The sequence below is a fragment of the Mobula birostris genome, chromosome 8 (assembly GCF_030028105.1).
Source record: "Mobula birostris isolate sMobBir1 chromosome 8, sMobBir1.hap1, whole genome shotgun sequence".
NCBI lineage: Eukaryota > Metazoa > Chordata > Chondrichthyes > Myliobatiformes > Myliobatidae > Mobula > Mobula birostris.
In genome coordinates this window covers 23991279-24011324 of record NC_092377.1, presented here as the reverse complement: position 1 = coordinate 24011324, position 20046 = coordinate 23991279, and the positions used below count along the sequence as shown (strand labels likewise).

Genomic DNA, 20046 nt, shown 5'->3' with positions numbered 1-20046 from the left:
TAAATGGCAGAGGGGGAATCTTCAAATATTCTCTTTAAGGACTATGACAGTTGAAACCCACAGTCACTGTCATGAGTACTTCATTAAGCAATCTTGTTTTAAGACATTTTAAAAACTCCACCAATCCTCAAGATCAACGGATCCAGATGATACAGTCAGGTTGTGAGTCAGTTGCCCTTTAAGAAAACAGAAGCCGAGATGGGTACAATTAAAACACAAAGGCCTTAGGTCCCAACTCCCGACTATCCTGGTGATGAATTTACAGTCCTTGGAATATAAAACTGAAGCCCTCAGAGCAAGATTACAGTACCAGAGGGACATCAGGACTTCTCTTTCTTTCCGGTCCAGATGAAGGGTCTTAGCCTGAAACATTGACTGTTTACTCTTTTCTATAGATGCTGCCCGGCCTGCTGAGTTCCTCCAGCATCTTGTGTGTGTTAATCAGGGACTGCTGTGTGCTTTGCTTCACGGAAACATGACTCACCTCCACCATTTCAGACGCATTACTACAGCCTGACGGCTTCACCATTCTCTGGAAAGACAGGTCAGTTGAGTCTTTTAAGGGTCGAGGAGATCCCAGTGCACAGATGTTACAGTTCTTTCTCAGCCATGCTCACCCAACCTGGAAAATCTAGTGATCAAGTGTCGCCTATTTTATCTACTGAGGGAGTTTGCTGCATTCATCCCGGTAGCGAAGTACATTCCCACCTCAGGACAACGTCGGACAGGCACTGGAGGACCTGAGCACCATGTGCAACACAGCCCGACATCTTCCTTAGCATTATGGGAGGCTTCAACCAGGCCAGCTTGAAGGAGTCTTTGAATAGCTACCACCAACATATCACCTTTGAACCAGAGGAGCTAACACACTTGACCATCATCAAGAATGCTTACTGTGCCAATCCACGGCCACACATTGTAAAGTCCAATCAGCTGGCTGTACTTCTACTCCGAGCACATAGGCAGAGACTAAAGGCCACAGCACCAGTGGTGAGGACCAAGGTATGGTCAAGGGAGATGGGGGGAGTGTTTCCAGGACTATTTCTTGGAGGCCGACATCAGAAAAGCTTGCATGAGGGTGAACCCTCGCAAGGCATCATGTGCTGATAGTGTATCAGGTAGGGCTCTGAAAACCTGTGCCAACCAATTGGCAGGACTGTTCAAGGTCAGCTTCAATCTCTCACTGCTGCAGTCAGAGGTTTCCACCTGCTTCAAAAGGGTGACCATCATACCAGTGCCCAAGAAGAGCAGACAACAACTTTCATCCAGTTGAACTTACATCTACTGTGATGAAGTACGTTGAGAGGTTGGTCATGGCTAGAATCAACTCCTGCCTTAGCAAGGACCTGGACCCACTGCAATTTGTCTATCACCACAATAGGTCTACAGCAGACGCAATCTCACTGGCTCTCCATTTGACTTTGGATCACCTGGACAACAGCAATACCTATGTTAGGATGTCATTTATGGATTACAGCTCAGCGTTCAACACCATCATATATATAGACATCTGTTAGTCTCGTGAGACCATGGATTTGCGCCTTGGAAGGTTTCCAGGGACTGGGCAAGTTTGTATGGAAGACCAGCAGTTGCCCATGCTGCAAGTCTCCCCTCTCCACACCACCGATGTTGTCCAAGGGAAGGGCATTAGGACCCATACAGCTTGGCACCGGTGTTGTCGCAGAGCAATGTGTGGTTAAGTGCCTTGCTCAAGGACACAAACGCTGCCTCAGCCAAGGCTCGAACTAGTAACCTTCAGATCACTAGACCGACGCCTTAACCACTTGGCTATGCGCCAACACCAACACCATCAGACCCTCGGTATTAATCACTGTGCCCCAAAACCTGGACCTCTGTACCTCCGTCTGCAACTGGGTCCTTGTCCCAGGAAACCACATACAGTGCTAATCAGAAATAACATCCCCTCACTGATAATCAACACTGGAACACCTCAAGGATGTGTGCTTAGTCCAGTGCTCTACTCTCTATACCCATGTCTGTGTAGCTAGGCACAGGTCAAATGCCATAAATTTGTTGATGACAAAACTATTGTTGGCAGAATTTCAAATGGTAACAGGAAGGCATACAGGAGTGAGACAGATCAGCTGGTTGAGTGATGCCAAAACAACATCCTTGCATTCAACATCAGTAAGACCAAAGAATTGATTGTGGACTTCAGGAAATGGATGTCAGGGAACACACACTACTCCTCTTTGAGAGCTCAACAGTGGAAAGGTTGAGCGAGTTCAAGTTCCTGGGTGTCAACATCTCTGAAGATCTATCCTGGGCCCAACATTTACAAAGAAGGCAAAATAGTTATATTTCATAAGGAGTTTGAGGAGACTCGGTATCTCACCAACGGTTGGCAGTAAAAAAAACATTTGAAGTTAAGCTAATAATGATACAAAAGTGATTGAGTATTGAGGAGTATAGTTGTGTAGGTAAGTAACAAATCAAACTGAAGCCAGAAAGGTGTGACAATATTCATTTGAGGGAGGAAAATAAAGTCGGGTAATATATAATAATCAGTGAGGAGTGCAGCAAAGTAGAGAGTGCTCCTGGCCATAGATCCATGTAAACGGCAGATGGATAAGCTTGTTGAAAGATGCTTTCTTTTCTCGGATGAGAAATGCAACTGACAGCAGAAAGGTCATTGTAAAACTGTATAAAGACCGACAAAGCTCGAAGTGTTTACTTTGGACCAGCATAGTCTGAGAAGAGATTTAACTGAGGTGTATAAAGGTATGTGGTCTAAAGAAAGTGCAAAGGGCACAGCTTACAAAACTGGTTTAAAGGATTAGCAGATATGGAGGAAAAATAATTCACTGACAGAATGGTGAAAATCTACATCTCATGGCCTGCCAGGCTGGTAAGGACATCAGATTAAAAATTAATTGGATGACTAAGTGCTGTAACATCATGGCAGCAAACCAGGAGATGAGAAAGAAGACTTCGGCTGGATTCTCGCTTTCGTCTGGCATCGATAACCACGAATGACTTTATTCTCTGCCATAAATTTCAATGATGGGAATGTGTTACAAAATCAGTTCCACTATCAACTGCCTGTGAATGTATGCTTCCAGAAGAGTTACAAATCCTAATTAATGCACTTCATAAGCATGCTTTAGAGCACTTCAAGCAGAGCAAGGGCCAGGGAAATACTTTTTCAGCTTAACTTCATCAATTTCTGTGTAAGCATTATGAAATAATTGTAAAGATTAATTTCCAAAAGTATCTTATTTGAAAAGCTCCAAGCACTAGCATCATTTCCTAAAATTGTAATAAATGTAACTATCACCTCTACAATTTCTTGTTACAGGAAATAAGAGAGTATTTACTTCACATGTTATTTTGTCCCTAACATATCCTAATATATTAAAGAAAATCCATTTTATAAAGGCTGCATTAATAAAGATAAGCTCATCAACTAAAATTGCACTTTAATAAACATCATTAATAATCCTTTTATATGGAGATCTGGTCTGGGTTAAAATTTTATCATGCGAACAAGGAACAGATCAATATCAATTATAGAAATATCCATTATGAAAACACTGAGCAAACGTATTTATCATTAGTACTGATTACATAACTGGCAATATCGACCTTAAGCTGTAAAGTGCATCCTCAAGCTTTTCACCAGCAGTGGGAAAAATACTTCTCTTAACAGCTTGTATATCAAATCGTTTGAAATATTAAATAATAATATCAATAAAACATGTTCTGTTTCTTAGCCTGTAGAATTTATAACCTGTACAATTATTGGATGCAGCATATAAGATGTTAAAAAGTTGACTGGATTGACAGAGAATTACACGCAGTGGCCACTTTATTACGTACACCCGTCAGTAATGCAAATATCTAATCAGCCAATCATATGGCAGTAAGTCAATGTATAAAGGCATGCAGACATGGTCTTGTAGTTCAGTTGTTGTTCAGGCCAAACTTCAAAATGGGGAAGAAATGTGATCAAAGTGACCTTGACTGTGGAATGATTGTTGGTGTCAGATGGGGTGGTTTGAGTATCTCAGAAACTGCTGGTCTTCTGGGATTTTCATGCACAACAGTCTCTAGACTATACAGAGAATGGTGTGAGAAACAAAAGCAAAACATCCAGTGAGTGGCAGGTCTGTGGATGAAAGCACCTTGTAAATGAGAGAGGTCTGAGGAGAATGGCCAGATTGGTTCAAAGTGACAAGAAGGCAACAGTAACTCAAATAACCGCACATTACAACAGTGGTGTGCAGAAGAGCATCTCTGAATGTACAAGATAACAAACCTCGAAGTGGATGGGCTACAGCAGCAGAAGACCATGAACATACACTCAGTAGCCACTTTATTAGCTACAAAGATACCTAATAGAGTAGCCACTGAGTGTACATTGCTAGATATGACGATTGCATTTGGATGGAAGAAACTTCCAATTAATTAATATGCCAACAGCTCCTGCTCAAATGTAATCACAAGAAATACAGCCATCTTGTGATTTTGCTTCAGTATAGTTTGAAGGATTTTGCATATGTAAGGCAACCGTGGGTGCAACAGCGTAATGGTTATTTTGCTAGCTGAATAATTCCAACGCCAAGAACATTATCAAGAAAATGCAAGCTAAGTCATAAGGCAGATTGAGAACTTGAATTTAGTTTACTAAGAATATCTTAACTGAAAAGTTGACATCACAAGTTATACAACCAAGACTAAAATACAGCCAGACCAAAATACCAAAGTTTTAACATCCTTTTGGAAAGAAACCTTTGGTTCATTGTCACATTCCAATGTATCACAACCCACTCTGAAGTTGCAAATAATTAATTCTTCTAAATTGCGTGAAGGACAAAGGATAATGCTATCCTTGGCACCAACACCCTCTTTATGACAATCAAATATAATAAAACCTACTGTCATCCTTCAGTTCTGAAAAAGTCAACATTGTAACTTGTGTTAAGGTCACTTGAGAGGAGCTTGCTATAATGTAGAATGGGACCATGTATGATGACTCTGCCATAGTTGGATGCATCAGCAAGGGAGATGAGGTTGAGTACAGGGCTACGGTAGGAAACTTTGTCACATGGTGTGAGCAGAATTACCTGCAGCTTAATGTGAAAAAGACTAAGGAGCTGGTGGTAGACCTGAGGAGAACTAAGGCACCGGTGACCCCTGTTTCCATCCAGGGGGTCGGTGTGGACATGGTGGAGGATTACAAATACCTGGGGATATGAATTGACAATAAACTGGACTGGTCAAAGAACACTGAGACCGTCTACAAGAAGGGTCAGAGCCATCTCTATTTCCTGAGGAGACTGAAGTCCTTTAACATCTGTCGGACGATGCTGAGGATGTTCTACGAGTCTGAGGTGGCCAGTGCGATCATGTTTGCTGTTGTGTGCTGGGGCAGCAGGCTGAGGGTAGCAGACACCAACAGAATCAACAAACTCATTCGTAAGGCCAGTGATGTTGTGGGGATTGAACTGGACTCTCTCACAGTGGTGTCTGAAAAGAGGATGCTGTCCAAGTTGTCTGCCATCTTGGACAATGTCTCCCATCCACTACATAATGTACTGATTGGACACAGGAGTACATTCAGCCAGAGACTCATTCCACCGAGATGTAACACAGAGCGTCATAGGAAGTCATTCCTGCCTGTGGCCATCAACTCCTCCCTTGGAGGGTCAGACACAATAGGCTGGTCCTGGACCTATTTCCTGGCATAATTTACATATTACTATTTAATTATTTATGGTTTTATTACCATTTAATTATTTATGGTGCAACTGTAACGAAAACCAATTTACCCCGGGATCAATAAAGTATGACTATGACTATGACTATGACTGATTTTCTTCCAGAAGGATATTAGTCCGTCCATGATATTTTAATCACACACTAATAGGTGCCAGCCTTGCAGTGCAGGCTTTTTCATGAAACAGAATAGAAATTCTTAAACTGGCATAAGACCATAAGATCATAAGATATAAGAGCAGAAGTAGGCCATTCGGCCCTTCGAGTCTGCTCCACCATTCAATCATGGGCTGATCCAATTCTTCCAGTCATCCCCACTCCCCTTCCTTCCCCACATACCCTTTGATGCCCTGGTTAATTAAGAACCTATCTATCTCTGCCTTAAATTCACCCAGTGACTTGGTCTCCACAGCTGCTTGTGGCAACAAATTCCACAGATTTACCACCCTCTGACTGAAGTAATTTCTCCGTATCTCTGTTCTAAATGGGCGAGCTTCAATCCTGAAGTGGTGCCCTCTTGTCCCAGACTCCCCTACCATGGGCATGACGAGGCTGTGACCTGCAGGCCAGGGGATGTGGTGCTGGACAATGGGATTAAGCAGTAGCATGCCATACTCACAATAGGTTGAATGAAGGGAATGGAAAATGGAGGGTTATGTGTGAGGGAAGGGTTAAATTGATCTAGGAGTAGGTTAAGAGGTTGGCACAACATCTTGGACTGAAGGATTTGGAGTTCCCAACTCTCTCCACAGATGAGCCATGTATGTAGAGTGAGAAGTGGTCACCCTGTACCTTTCTGAAGTTCACAATCATCTCTCTGGTCTTGTCCACATTGAGTCTCAAGTTGTTGTGCTCGCACCACGCTGCTAGCCACTCTACCTACCCTTTGTACACAGTCCTGTTTTCCTGTACTGCTCTATGTTCTGTGATTGGCCTCCATGTGATTTTCTTTTTCAACCCAGTGCAAATAATATTTCTGTTACTGTATTTGACACTGAATTTGCCCTCTAAGGCAGGCATTCCCACAGACCCCTTGGTTAATGGTCAGGGTCCATGGCATGGAAAAGGCTGGGAAACCCTGCTCTAAGGTAACACGCTCAGTGATGGTTACCATCTTGCAAGTTATTGCATTGAAATCTCAAGGATAAGGAGAGTTGTGCATCCAAAGCACAGTAGCTTCTATCACATCCATTGGGAGGTGATGTGAGAGATGAAAGGATCCTTGTGGTCTGTCAAGACATTGAGTATGTAGTACCAGATTCCAGCAATGTACATACTCACTGTGCGGGCAAGGGCAAACACCTCTGTGCTGAGCGGCTGCATCCACATCCAGCCCCGCGTCCCCAGTCAGCCTCTCCACACTGAGCCTGATGTGTGCCAGGTAGCCAGTGCACACAGTGAGAAGGGCAGTGGTGTATGCCAGATCCTGGCACAGCCCAAATGGATGTCTCTTTTTTTTAAAAGGAAAGGGAAGGTGAAGGTGACTATATACCTGTGAAGATGACTATATACCTGTGAATGTCAGACTGCAAATCCCAGAGCATCGTAGTGAAACAACACAGTGAGGAGTAGCTCTCTGTAGGATTACGGTGCGCTAATATGCTTCCCCAGTGTGGTGAGATCAAACTAGAGGGGAAAATTGGAACCCTAACATCCAAAAATAGACCAATTGTTTCCATATTATACACCTTTTGACAATAGAACAACTTATCCTGAGCACATCATGATATTTGCGAATATATCACCATCATAAACAACAGTCATAGAGAGACTGCAACAAAATTGAGCAACACACTCGAAAACAACAGGAATTCTGCAGATGCTGGAAATTCAAGCAACACACATCAAAGTTGCTGGTGAACGCAGCAGGCCAGGCAGCATCTGTAGGAAGAGGTGCAGTCGACGTTTCAGGCCGAGACCCTTCGTCAGGACTAACTGAAGGAAGAGTGAGTAAGGGATTTGAAAGTTGGAGGGGGAGGGGGAGATCCAAAATGATAGGAGAAGACAGGAGGGGGAGGGATGGAGCCAAGAGCTGGACAGGTGATAGGCAAAAGGGGATACAAGAGGATCATGGGACAGGAGGTCTGGGAAGAAAGACAAGGAGGGTGGGGGGACCCAGAGGATGGGCAAGAGGTATATTCAGAGGGACAGAGGGAGAAAAAGGAGAGTGAGAGAAAGAATGTGTGCATAAAAATAAGTAACAGATGGGGTACAAGGGGGAGGTGGGGCCTTAGCGGAAGTTAGAGAAGTCAATGTTCATGCCATCAGGTTGGAGGCTACCCAGACGGAATATAAGGTGTTGTTCCTCCAACCTGAGTGTGGCTTCATCTTTACAGTAGAGGAGGCCGTGGATAGACATGTCAGAATGGGAATGGGATGTGGAATTAAAATGTGTGGCCACTGGGAGATCCTGCTTTCTCTGGCGGACAGAGTGTAGATGTTCAGCAAAGCGGTCTCCCAGTCTGCGTCGGGTCTCGCCAATATATAAAAGGCCACATCTCAAAATGTTGAAGGACCTCAGCAGGCCCAGCAGCAGCTATGGAGGCGAATAAACAGTTAACGTTTCAAGCTGAGACTGGATTGGCTGCAGTGATAACTGGCTTCGAGCTGCGGACTCACTTTCGTGAACTTCACTTCCAAATGTTATTTGCTTACTCTTATTGTTTTGCACGATTTGTTTCTTTTTCTGCACATTGGGTGCTTAACGGTCTTATTTTCAATGGGTTCCATTGGGTTTCATTGTTTTGTGGCTGCCTGGAAGGATACGAATCTCAAGGCAGTATATAATATACATACTTTGATAGTAAGTGTACTCTCAGCTTGCTGAGTTACTCCCGCACTTACTGCATGTTTGGTCTGAATTTCCAGCATTTGCATTATCTCTTGTGTTTATGATTTGCAGCCCCAAAATATGCTCTTTGGCTGATCAGGTCCACCCTGACCAAAAAAAAACACTAATCCTACATTAATCCCATCTCATATTCTCTCCGCATTCTCATTAAGTCCCCCCCACCTCCCCCCCCCTTCCAGTTTCTGCTCCTCCCTTGCCACCTGGGACAATTTAAATGGTCATTTAGCCTACCAACCCCTAGGTCTTTGGGATGTGGGTAGAAACCAGATCACGCAGAGGAAACTAATGTTGTCACACGAGAGGACGTAGAATCTCCACACGGACAGCACTGAAGATCAGGATTTTGTCTGGGTCTTTGGTGCTGCGAGACAGTAGTTCTACAAGCTGCACCACATTGCCAAATGCAAATGTTTTCTATTTTATGCGCTGCCTTGTAAGTGCAGGGAGAGGAATTCCTTCTGTTTTATTACCTGCTACACAAATAGATCACTAAACAGAAGCAAGTGCTATGCCATCTGTGACGTGTTACTGAGCAGAAAAATGGAATGTATAAATTGGGCAAATAGAGGTAAAGACAAAATATGTTTCTACTTCAAATAGCAAGATCAAGACAGACAAAAATCTGTTATATTGATGTGTGCAATGTTCAGAATAAATTATTTTTGCTCCTTTATAATGCTGATCGTGCCAACTGGACTGAGGAGTTTGCAAAGCAACCTGATGGCACGCAAACTCTGATGTGCAGTTTTCTTAGTTGCTGAGTGAAAAACTGCATTGGGGGAAAAAAAAGGGAAAAATTCCTTGCCACTCTGCCTTGCTGCAGGGAATGCACAACTGATATGATGTCAGACCCATTTGGGCTAACAGATAATAATAATTTGTCAGCCCAAATTGACCTGGGATTTGTTGAACAAATATTGCATACATTGGACAAGCTCCTTTGGCCTTCATCTTCAAATTACTTTTGTTCCAAGACTTGTTGGAACTGCGAGAATAAAGGGGATGCCTGACCCTTTGTTAATCGATAATATATCTGTTTAAAAGTTGAACACTGAGAACTGAAACATAAACGCAGTAGGGTAAATTAGAATCCAACAAGCTATAGAAGAGAAATCGATAAGTATTGGGCCAAGGAGATACAGGGGAAGAGAGAGGAGGTTTTATTTGTTACTCCAGTACCAGAGCACATCTAACATTTGGATATCAAAACATAGTGACATGTTTAGCACAAATCTCCACATAATACTTATCTGAGGTATACACTCATAGAAAGGAGAGGAAAGAAAGAACAATCAAAAGAAAAAAACTATGTACAGAGTAGGGAATGATTTTTTTTACAACATATTCATTGACTTGTGAGAATAAAGTCAGGCCTATGAGGTGTTATATAGTTAAACCATTTTTTCCAGTATGAATAAAATTGTTCCAACTTATGATTAACAGATGCTGTTATCTTTTCCATTTTGTAAATGTCCATTGTAATTTCCATCCATACGTTTAAAGTTGGGCTCTCCTGTGATAACCATTTCATGGTAAGAGTCTTTTTACCAGCCACCAGCAGTATATTCATTAAATATTTCTCTCTTTTCAACCATTCTTGAGGTATATACCCAAAGTATATGGTCTTACTCTCTAAGGGTATTTCCCATTTAAAGATGTCTTGTAGGGCATTATATATCCCACTCCACTAGTCTTTGATAACAGGGCATTCCCAGAAAATATGATAATGGTTTGCATTTTGATTTCCACAATTTCTCCAGCAAGCAGGGGGGGTTACTATCATAATGGGATTTCTGGGAGAGTGTAATAAAATATCTAATCAAGTTTTTCCACCCGAACTCCCTCCATTTCTGTGAACTGGTACACTTCCATTGATACCTCCATATTATTGTCCATTCTTCCTCAGATTTTATTATTCCTCCTTCCTTCTCCCATTTTGTTTTAATGTATGAAGTCAAATGTGTTTTAAGATTTGACAAACCCTTATACATGCTTGAAATTATTCTACTACCATTGTCTGAATTATATACTTTTCTAAATAGCTCTATCAGACATGCACTTGCCTTGGCTACATTTTTAACCATCCTATTAACATACTGTCGCATCTGTAAATACCGGTAAAAGTCTTGCTTTTCTAATAAGTGTTTTTCTTTGAGCATTTCAAAACTGAACAGTATTCCTTCTTTCATTATATTGCAAATACCTGTTACTCCTTTAGCTGTCCAGTCCTTAAATCTAGTATCCAGTTTATTCCGCGTAAAATCCGAGTCATTTGCACACCATTTAAGAATTGCAATGTCTCTCTCCAGTTTATATTCTTTTATAATAGTTTTCCATATTTTAAGAGTCCATTTCACCCATGGGTTGTCAATATTATTTATGTAACTTTGTAGGTTGTTATCAGCCAAAATTGCCTGTATGGGGATGGAAAGTATCCTCTCCTCAATGTTTTTCCATTGAGCGTCATATGATGGGTTGCACCAGTATATCACGGCTCTCAACTGTTCTGCAAAATAATAATCTCTAAGAGGAGGTAGGCCCCATCCCCCCTTTTCCTTAACTAATTGCAAAGTTTTGAGACAAACTCTAGGCATTTACCTTGCCATATATATCTTGATAGCATCTTGTTCCATTCATTGAATTGATTTTGGTTAATCTCTATTGGTAGGGTCTGAAAGAGATACAGTAGTCTGGGCAGTATATTCATTTTAATAGATTCAATCCTTGAACTGAGACCAAGAAAAGATGGAACAAGGTTCCATCTTGTTATAGCTTCCTTAATTTTTTAATATATAAGCTGATAATTGCATTCTGATAATTTTGCCAAATCTTTTGGCATAATGATACCCAAATATTTGACGGACTCTGTTTGCCATGCCCAAGTATATCTACTTTCAATTTCTCTTGATGGGCTATAGTTATATGAAAATAGTTGGGTTTTATCTATGTTGATCTTCTATCCTGATAATTGGCCATATTGTTCAAAGGATTGCATCAATTTAGGTAAAGAGTATGTTGGTTGCTCTAGATAGATCAAAATGTCATCCGCGTAACAGGCCAATTTATGCTCTGTCCCTTTAATAGTAATTCCCCTGATATCTTTATTTTGTCTGATGTATTGAGCTAATGGTTCCAGATATAATGCGAAGAGTAGCGGTGACCATGCACAACCCTGTCTCCTGCCCCTTTCTAAGGTAAAGCTATCAGATAAATATCCACTGATTTTAATCCTGGCAGTAAGATTGTTGTATAGTGCCTGCATAGTTTTAATAATTGTATCAGGTAGACCAAATCTATGTAAAACTCTGTAAAGAAAATTCCAATTAACCGAATCAAATGCCTTTTCAGCGTCCACGCTTATCACTATCGCTTCAATTTCAATTAGTTGAGTCAGATTCTAATCATGGCTTGCTTCCATTCTCTATCTGTGTGATTCTCTAACAAATAAGTGTAATGCCCTGGTTCATGTTTTTACTGTTATGCAGTATGTATGTCATTTTGACAGCTTGTTTGGGTTATTGTTGAATAAATGAGGAGAACTGTGTGCCATTCATTTAGGATGGTCGGATTAAGGGGAGGTTTCTCTGGTGAGGGACACCAAGGTTGGGCTTGGGGCTTTTGTTCGAGAGGAGATGAAGAGGGAAGACACAGGAGATAAGAGGTTCTTTGATTCGACCCAGAGCAGGACCATGATTTGATGAAGCCCAGCGTGAGATCGATTGAGAATGGTGACTTGGAGAAACCATGAGCTCCAACTTGTGCACATTCGACGGATACATTAAAATAGGCCCTTTTCTTTTTTTGTTCTCTTCTTTACTAACCCTTTAGTCAAACTAAGAATCATAAAGATAATCTTTTAATCATATGTGGTGTACTGTTATTTCGTGGCTCTAATTTGTAACAGGATAGTAAATTACACAGCATCCACACAAACAGCGGTTTGGGGTGAGAGTGCACCTCAGTCTCATGAGTTTGGCGGGGCTGGAGGTTGTCTTTCCAAGATTTATGCAGGAAGGAAACCAGGGGTTTCATAACTATATATGGTTCCGTAAGCCTATCATTCAAAAAAGATCAAGGCTGACTGTTATGTTTCAAATGTACTTTCCCAGCAGATCGAAATATCACTCAGTTCTTCTAATATCCAAAGATTTAGCATCTCAAACTTGACTGTATACAGTAACAGAGCAACTACACTTTGAGGCAGAAAGTTCCAAACAATTATAAGTCTCTCAATAACTTCTCCTCATATTTGTCCGAAAAATTTTTTTTGAGGGGATAGTATCGAGTCAAGATAATCTACATACAATGTTCCTTTGGTCGACATCTCTAGGACAGATCACAAAACCATATAATTCATTTATTTTATGTCTTCTACATTGGTTTTCATCTTGAATGTGATTCTGGAACTGTTGGAGCCTGTGATTTGCTGTTTTGAGGTTGTTTGGGTGTTTCAGCGCTCTGCAGACTCCAACAGGATTCCAGGAGGCAGAGACAGAGGCAATGTTGGAAACCTCATGGTGGGCAGGTTGCAAGCTGGTGTTCAACAGAGGAGATTTACCAGGATGCTTCCTGGTTTAGAGAGTATGCATTATGATCAGAGATTAAGGGAGCTAGGGCTTTACTCTTTGGAGATAAGGAGGATGAGAGGAGACATGACAGAGGTATACAAGATATTAAGAGGAATAGATAGGGTGGACAGCCAGCGCCTCTTCCCCAGGGCACCACTGCTCAATACAAGAGGACATGTCTATAAGGTAAGGGGTGGGAAGTTCAAGGGGGATATTAGAGGAAGGTATTTTACTCAGAGAGTGGCTGGTGCATGGAATGCACTGCCTGAGTCAGTGGTGGAGGCAGATACACTAGTGAAATTTAAGAGACTACTAGACAGGTATATGGAGGAATTTAAAGTGGGGGGGGTTATATGGGAGGCAGGGTTTGAGGGTTGGCACTACATTGTGGGCCGAAGGGCCTGTACTGTGCTGTGTATGTTCTATGTTGTATGTTCATCTCACCAATTGAATCTTCCATTGTTCGCCAATTAGAGCAACAAGGGAGATTGAGGTGAATGCAGAGGCTTGGAGATGATTTGAGTGTTTCAGTGCTCTACAGTCTCCAAGAGGATTCCGGGAGACTGAGACAGTCTGTGTGAACTTCATGGCAGGAAGGCTGTGGGACAGGGTGCAAGCCACTGTCAACTCCATTACGCCGATTAAAGCTTCCATTGTTCACCGATTAAAGAAATGAGGGACTGAGACATCGGGGCGAATGTGATGAGTGAGTGCCAGCTGTCTGTCTTCTGATTGCACTGTACCAGAGAGAGAAGGGTCTGCCGCTGGGCCTGGAGAGTGCTCCACGAGTTTTTCTGCATTTTGGATATGGACCTGGACTACAGGCATTTTTTTTTCAGTCTTTTAATTTTTTTGTATTCTGTGGTTTTTGCCCGGTCTTTCTTGTTTTTTTGTGGGGGGGGGGGGATTTGGGGGCTGATGTGCCTGTTCCATTTTTTTGTGCGGGAGGAGGGATTTTGGGGTTGATGATCATGCTGCCTTTCTTTTCTCTCTTTGTTTCATGGCTATCCAGAGAAGAAGAATTTCATGTTGTCTAAATGAACCTTTGAACCTTTTGAAATGGCTGATTAAATTGAAATTAGATTACGGCCTCTAGTCCTTGAGACTCTGGCCTGAGGAAGCAATCTCTCAAGATTCAGACTCTCAAACGTTCTCAGAACATTTGCAACTGAGCTGATCGACAGTAAAGTTTGCAAAAGAGAATGCCTTGAAGATCTAGTTGATGCTCCCAACCAAGCCGTCAAAGAGAATTGACTTTTAACAGTGGGAATCACCTTGATGGTTCTTCTGACTTGGTGCTATTAGCCTCTGAACGTACATCAGGGCTTTGCAAATCCAAGGCCAGGAGAATGCACACAGCACTTAATCCACAGTGCTGACCATATTTCTGTAGTTATGTTTGTGATAAACAGAGATACATTTTCAGAAGGACTGGACAAAAATTCAGCCTCAGTCATTCAATGTCAGGGCCTAGTGTACATCGGTTCGAGTAGAAGTTCAATTGGTTCAACCAAAGTTATCATGGAATGAACTGTCAGGTGAACTCCAAAACATTTGTCTTTACTGTTTAGGCCAAATTAATTACAGCTAATGATAGTCTGAATTATTTGAGTTTCTCAGGGTAGTATTCCCCAAGGAACACTGTAATATTTCATCAGATGATCATGAATATAAAAATCTGTAGTGAGTTTGCATGATAATTTCTTATGAGTTCAGGCTAACTTTTAAGTAAACATTGAATTTCAAACATTTATAAAATCCTTTATAACATCTGTGGTGTAGCACAGTGAAAAACTAGCAACCTAATTTCACCACAGCTATTATAAAAGAATTTACAAAAATGAAAGTACAAGCAAACATATATAGAGGTACAAGAAATTCTGTGGATGTCTGTTGGTTCCTTTTGTACTCTCATGCTTTCCAATCTACTGTTCTGGGGATTGCAAACGTGTTTGGGTTTGCAATGAACTGGCATTGTAATCTCTCATTTCAGTGTGCGAGTTTACTTTCCACTAGTTCTGTATAGGGAAAGTCCCTAGGGCATTGTGCAAGGCTGGGCAGCTTGCAAATTAGTATTTTCATGAAGAAGAACTTGTATTTATTTAGGTTTTTTTTCCCATGATCTTACAATATCCCAAAGTGCTACACAGATAATGGGATATTCCTAAAGTATGGAGAGAGGATTTTATCCCCCAAGGGCAGGTGGGCTTGGTTTTGGGAAGAGCTAAAAATCTGGAAGACAGCCCACATGCCTGCAACAGACCCATTTCCAAATGAACAGAGGTGAGACAAGGTATGGGAGGCAGTTGGAGGCGGATCAAAGGTTTAAAGGGAGGGTGATGAACCCATGGAATTCATTGTCATGGTTGATTGTGGGCCGCCAAGTCACTGAGGTTATTTAATGCGGAGGTTGATAAATTCCTGACTAATAAGGAAAAAGGCAGGGGAAGGGGGTTGAAAGGGATAGTAAATCAGCCATGATCAAACTCGATGGGCCAAATGGCCTAACCCTGCTCCTATGTCTTATGGTCTTTAGTATTTTAATGAGGTGATAAATCTTTAATTTGAGAATGTACATGGTCATACATGAATATGCAGGGAATGAAGAATGTGAATCATATGCATGCAGATGGGATTAGTTTAATATTGCATCATGGTTAGCACAAACATTGCGGGACATAGAATCTTTCCCTCTACTGTACTGTTCTCTGTTACAATGTACACTTAACCACAGGCAGGTTTCCAAGTCCAGGTGAAAGCAGTTGACAAGATAGGAATCTGACATATCACTGCCAAAAAGGCATGGTACCAACAACCAACAAGATAGACACTAAAGCCTTGTGCCCACTCTAGGAATGAGACGGCTTAACGACATGTCTTTCAGCCTATGGCTGGACTCGTCCTGATCACCCATCCCCGGAACCAAAACAGCAAAAAGCTGCAGATACTGGAACGCTGAAATCAATACAAGGAATGCTGTAGATGTTTGTCAGATCGGTCAGTACCTGTGGAATGAGAAACTGTGTTAAAGTTTCCTCACATTCAGTAGAAGACAAAACCTCATCAACTCTATCCACTGATGCTTCCCTCACTTGTCAAGTGTTTCCAATATCTTCTGGTTTATTTTGTAACCAAGACCTAATGCCCTTAATCCTGACCTCCACTGCTCAATTAAAAGCATTGTGCATTTCCCCTGCACATGGCCAGCCTCAGACTTTCTACTCCCTGACTCCTCCACGCAGCCTCTTACATATCTGTCAAGCAAGTGGCCTGTCGATAGGGCTCACTATGGAAAGAAAATCTCCAGAAAGGAAAATCAAAGTATGTCCTCCATTAAAACCCATCTAACATTTGAAACTTACAAATTTCTCAACCTTGGGACATTCTCTACATTCTTACCAATCTCCAGGATAACATCCCATCTTGAGTCACTATGACTACAAACTTGACATAATTCTGAATCATTCTGAACAAATTAACAAGCTGGGGAATATTTGTTTGTTAAGTGCCGTGTTGTATGACGTAGGTAATCATGGTTTTTCTGCTAAAATCTAAACATGGGTCTATATTTTAAAACATTAGTAAATATGGTTTAATAATTTCATTGGGATTACATATTAACTTAGGGTTTCTTTTATTTCTGATCCATATTCTGACATTCTGGATTTTGACAAGTTAATTTTAAAGTTTAATCCTTTGACCTTCTTGAAATATTTCTTGAGTGAACTAAAAGGAAATTCCAAATAACAATGGGTTTGGACCTCTATCGTCAATGTAAGATCGGAGCTCGTCATTATTGTTTGATTGACCAGTGATTTCCCTCACCCTCAATTCCTTGGCTTCCCTTCTGCATTTTCAGCACCTTCCAATAATCCTCTACACCTTGCATCCGTACCCAGAGCATGGCTTTCTTCCTACCCAACAACATTGAGAACTGGAGTAGTGGAGGACTGATGACAGCCTTTAATACCTGATAAATTTATCAAATCAAAATAAAAAGACTATCTCCATTTATTTTGGACCTTCCAAAACATCAGGGTATCTCAAACCACTTGAGATCTGAGGTACAGTATAACAACTTTCAACATGGGAAATTCAGTTTGTGAACTGATAAGATTTTTGATGATGTTCTCTAGACAAGATGCCCAGGCCTTTGGATCCAGTTATGTCCACGGAGTCACAGAATTCTAGAACATAGGCACAAGCCATTCAGCCCAAGTTATCCATGCCAACCAGTTTGCCTACCTGATCTATATTACCAAACCCCCATTTTTAACGCACAACTCGTTGGTGAACAAGAATGCTAGATCTTTAAATAACCAGTCACTCAGTGCTGTTTGTCAGCTCCAGCCTTGTACACATTTATTTTATTCCAACAGCTGATATGATCTTGGCTGATTTTCCACCTCCCCATTACTCCATGACTCTCCTGCAATCCAAGCCCCAATGACTCAGCATCAACAGCTGGATATGAAACTCAAAATATTCATGACATTCTGAGAAAAGGAATTCTTCCTCACCTCTGGCTTAAACAGTGACATCTCATTTCAAAACTATGTCTTTCCCATGAAAGAAAATATCCTTCCAGCATTTACCTTGTCAAGTAAATTTAGAATCTGATGGCACCTAAAGTCCTATGAAGAAACTAATAGCAATAATAGAGGACCAGGTGGTTAATGCAAAAAAATGATCAAAAATACAGAATAAAAGGCCAACAAATTCAAGATGATAAATACAGAAGAAGCCAAGAAAAAAACAGAAACAATCGAACACTTACAGGATCCTGCAACAGGCTAACTCGATCTGATTACTAACACAGGCACAATCAACTGGCAGACATCGTTCATCAAAATCTTACTTTAAAATACAAACTCACAAAAGACACCATACCTTAATATAAATACACGCCTGAGCTGGTTTTAGAGTCAGAATCCAACAAATTATACTATGACTGATCCATCATTACAGATAGGACAATCCATGATAACCTGCCGGATATAATATTACAGTATAAACAAGGAAGAACAACTAACTCAATAGATATAGCCATTTCAACCATATATAACATACAGAAATCAGTAAGTGAAAAACACTAGAAATATGCTGAACTAAAAGAGGAAATTGAAAGACTATGGAACATGAACAAGGTACACTGTACATTGTTCCAATAGTAATATCTACAACTGGTATCATCCCAAAGTCACCATACAATTAGACAATTAGACCAACAGTATACAGAATTATTATGCAAATCTCCCGAAGGCCATAATACTAAACACCACTAGAATAGCCTGAAAATTCCTAGCAATCGAGAAAAGAGTGTGCTTAGCTATGCCCCTACCTCAGGTTTACCAGCTTGAGCAGAGAAAAAAATAAGAAACGCTGTACATGTTTAATTGAAGTTGAGCAGTGGACAAAAATAGTTTGTACTCTGAGCATTAAAAATTGAACATCAGAATAGGTTTAGATTTGACTGATGGCTCTCCTTTATTTTGAGAGTGTTACTCAACAGAATGTTTTCAAGAGCTCAGATCCGATGACTGTGTCAGATATATGGCTGTATTCGTATGTTATCAATTACGGAAATTACCATGAGATCTCAGCTGAATCCAAACAGGTCTAGTTTGTCTTCATTCATAAATAGGGTGTGTATGAGGAGGGGGTGCTGGCAGAGGATGAGAGAGAGGGGTCAGACAGCATGAACTTTGTCTATATTAAAAGCACATGCTCATGCATCTTTGTACATAATATGTTTAAAGTTCCTCTCCAATTAGTCAAACTTATATTGTAGGCATTTTCTGGGTAATGTTAATCACTAACAGTCCATCTCTGTAGATGATCAGTTGTGTCAATGATAGTTTAAAATAAAATTAAAAATTGGATTCTCTCTAATGAAAGACTCAAATGGGCTTTAAATTAGAGGCAATCATTTCAAATCAAATCAAATCAAAATCAAAAAACTTTATTGTCATTCTAACCATACATCAGCTCTGCAGGGCAGAATGACAGTGTTTCTCAGGAGCAGTGCAATCATAACATAACACACGCAACACTAAATAATAAACATAACAATAAATAGTAAAACACAACAGCCACATGTCATTTAAAATCAAGTTGTAAGTGTCCAGTGCAAGTTAAAAGTGTCCAAGGTAGAGCAGCTACTTAGCAGTCTGACTGCCTGTGGGAGGAAGCTGTTTAGTAGCCTTGTGGTTTTAGTTTTGATGCTCCTGTAACGTTTGCCTGATGGCAGGAGAACAAACAGTTCATGGAGAGAACTGTTCATGCAGTTCATTTCAAAGTTTAGCGTAAATTTATTATCACGTACATATCTGTCACCATATAGAACCCTGAGATTCATCTTGTTGCGGGCATACTCAATAAATCTATAGATTAATAACCATAACAGAATCAAAGAAAGACGGCACCAACTTGGGTGTTCAATCAGTGTGCAAAAGACAGCAAACTGCACATATACAAACAAAAGAAATAATAATAATAATAAATAAATAAGCAATACGTATCAGGAACATGAGTTAAAGAGTCCTTGAGTGAGAATCCATTGGTTGTGGGAACATTTCAAAGATGGGCCAAGTGAAGTTGAGTGAAGTTATCCCCTGTGGTTAAATAGCCCGAGTGCATCATTTGACATCAATACAAGATGCAATACCCAAAGGGATTGAAGAGTTAAAATGGGACATTAAGTTATTGTGCAACAGTGTGTGAAAGGAACAAGGAAGGAAAGAATTGATTATTTTTGGTCTATGACATCCTCATAAAATTGCAAAGCTGTTTACTGACATAATTTTGAAAAGTTTATGATGTCCTTTTTAATCATAAACAGAGGCATAGAGTACAAATGTAAGGAAGTTATGTTGTGCAAAGTGTAAG

General features: G+C 40.8%; 1 protein-coding gene across 1 annotated transcript in view; it reads right to left on the bottom strand.

The window, feature by feature from the left end:
• The window catches only part of ryr2a (ryanodine receptor 2a (cardiac)), a 785545-nt gene that overhangs the window by 513768 nt on the left and 251731 nt on the right, over window positions 1-20046 (bottom strand). The window contains exon 4 of the mRNA XM_072264911.1: window positions 10621-10634. Within this exon, the coding sequence (XP_072121012.1) occupies window positions 10621-10634 (14 nt within the window). The remainder of the gene's footprint in view (window positions 1-10620; window positions 10635-20046) is intronic.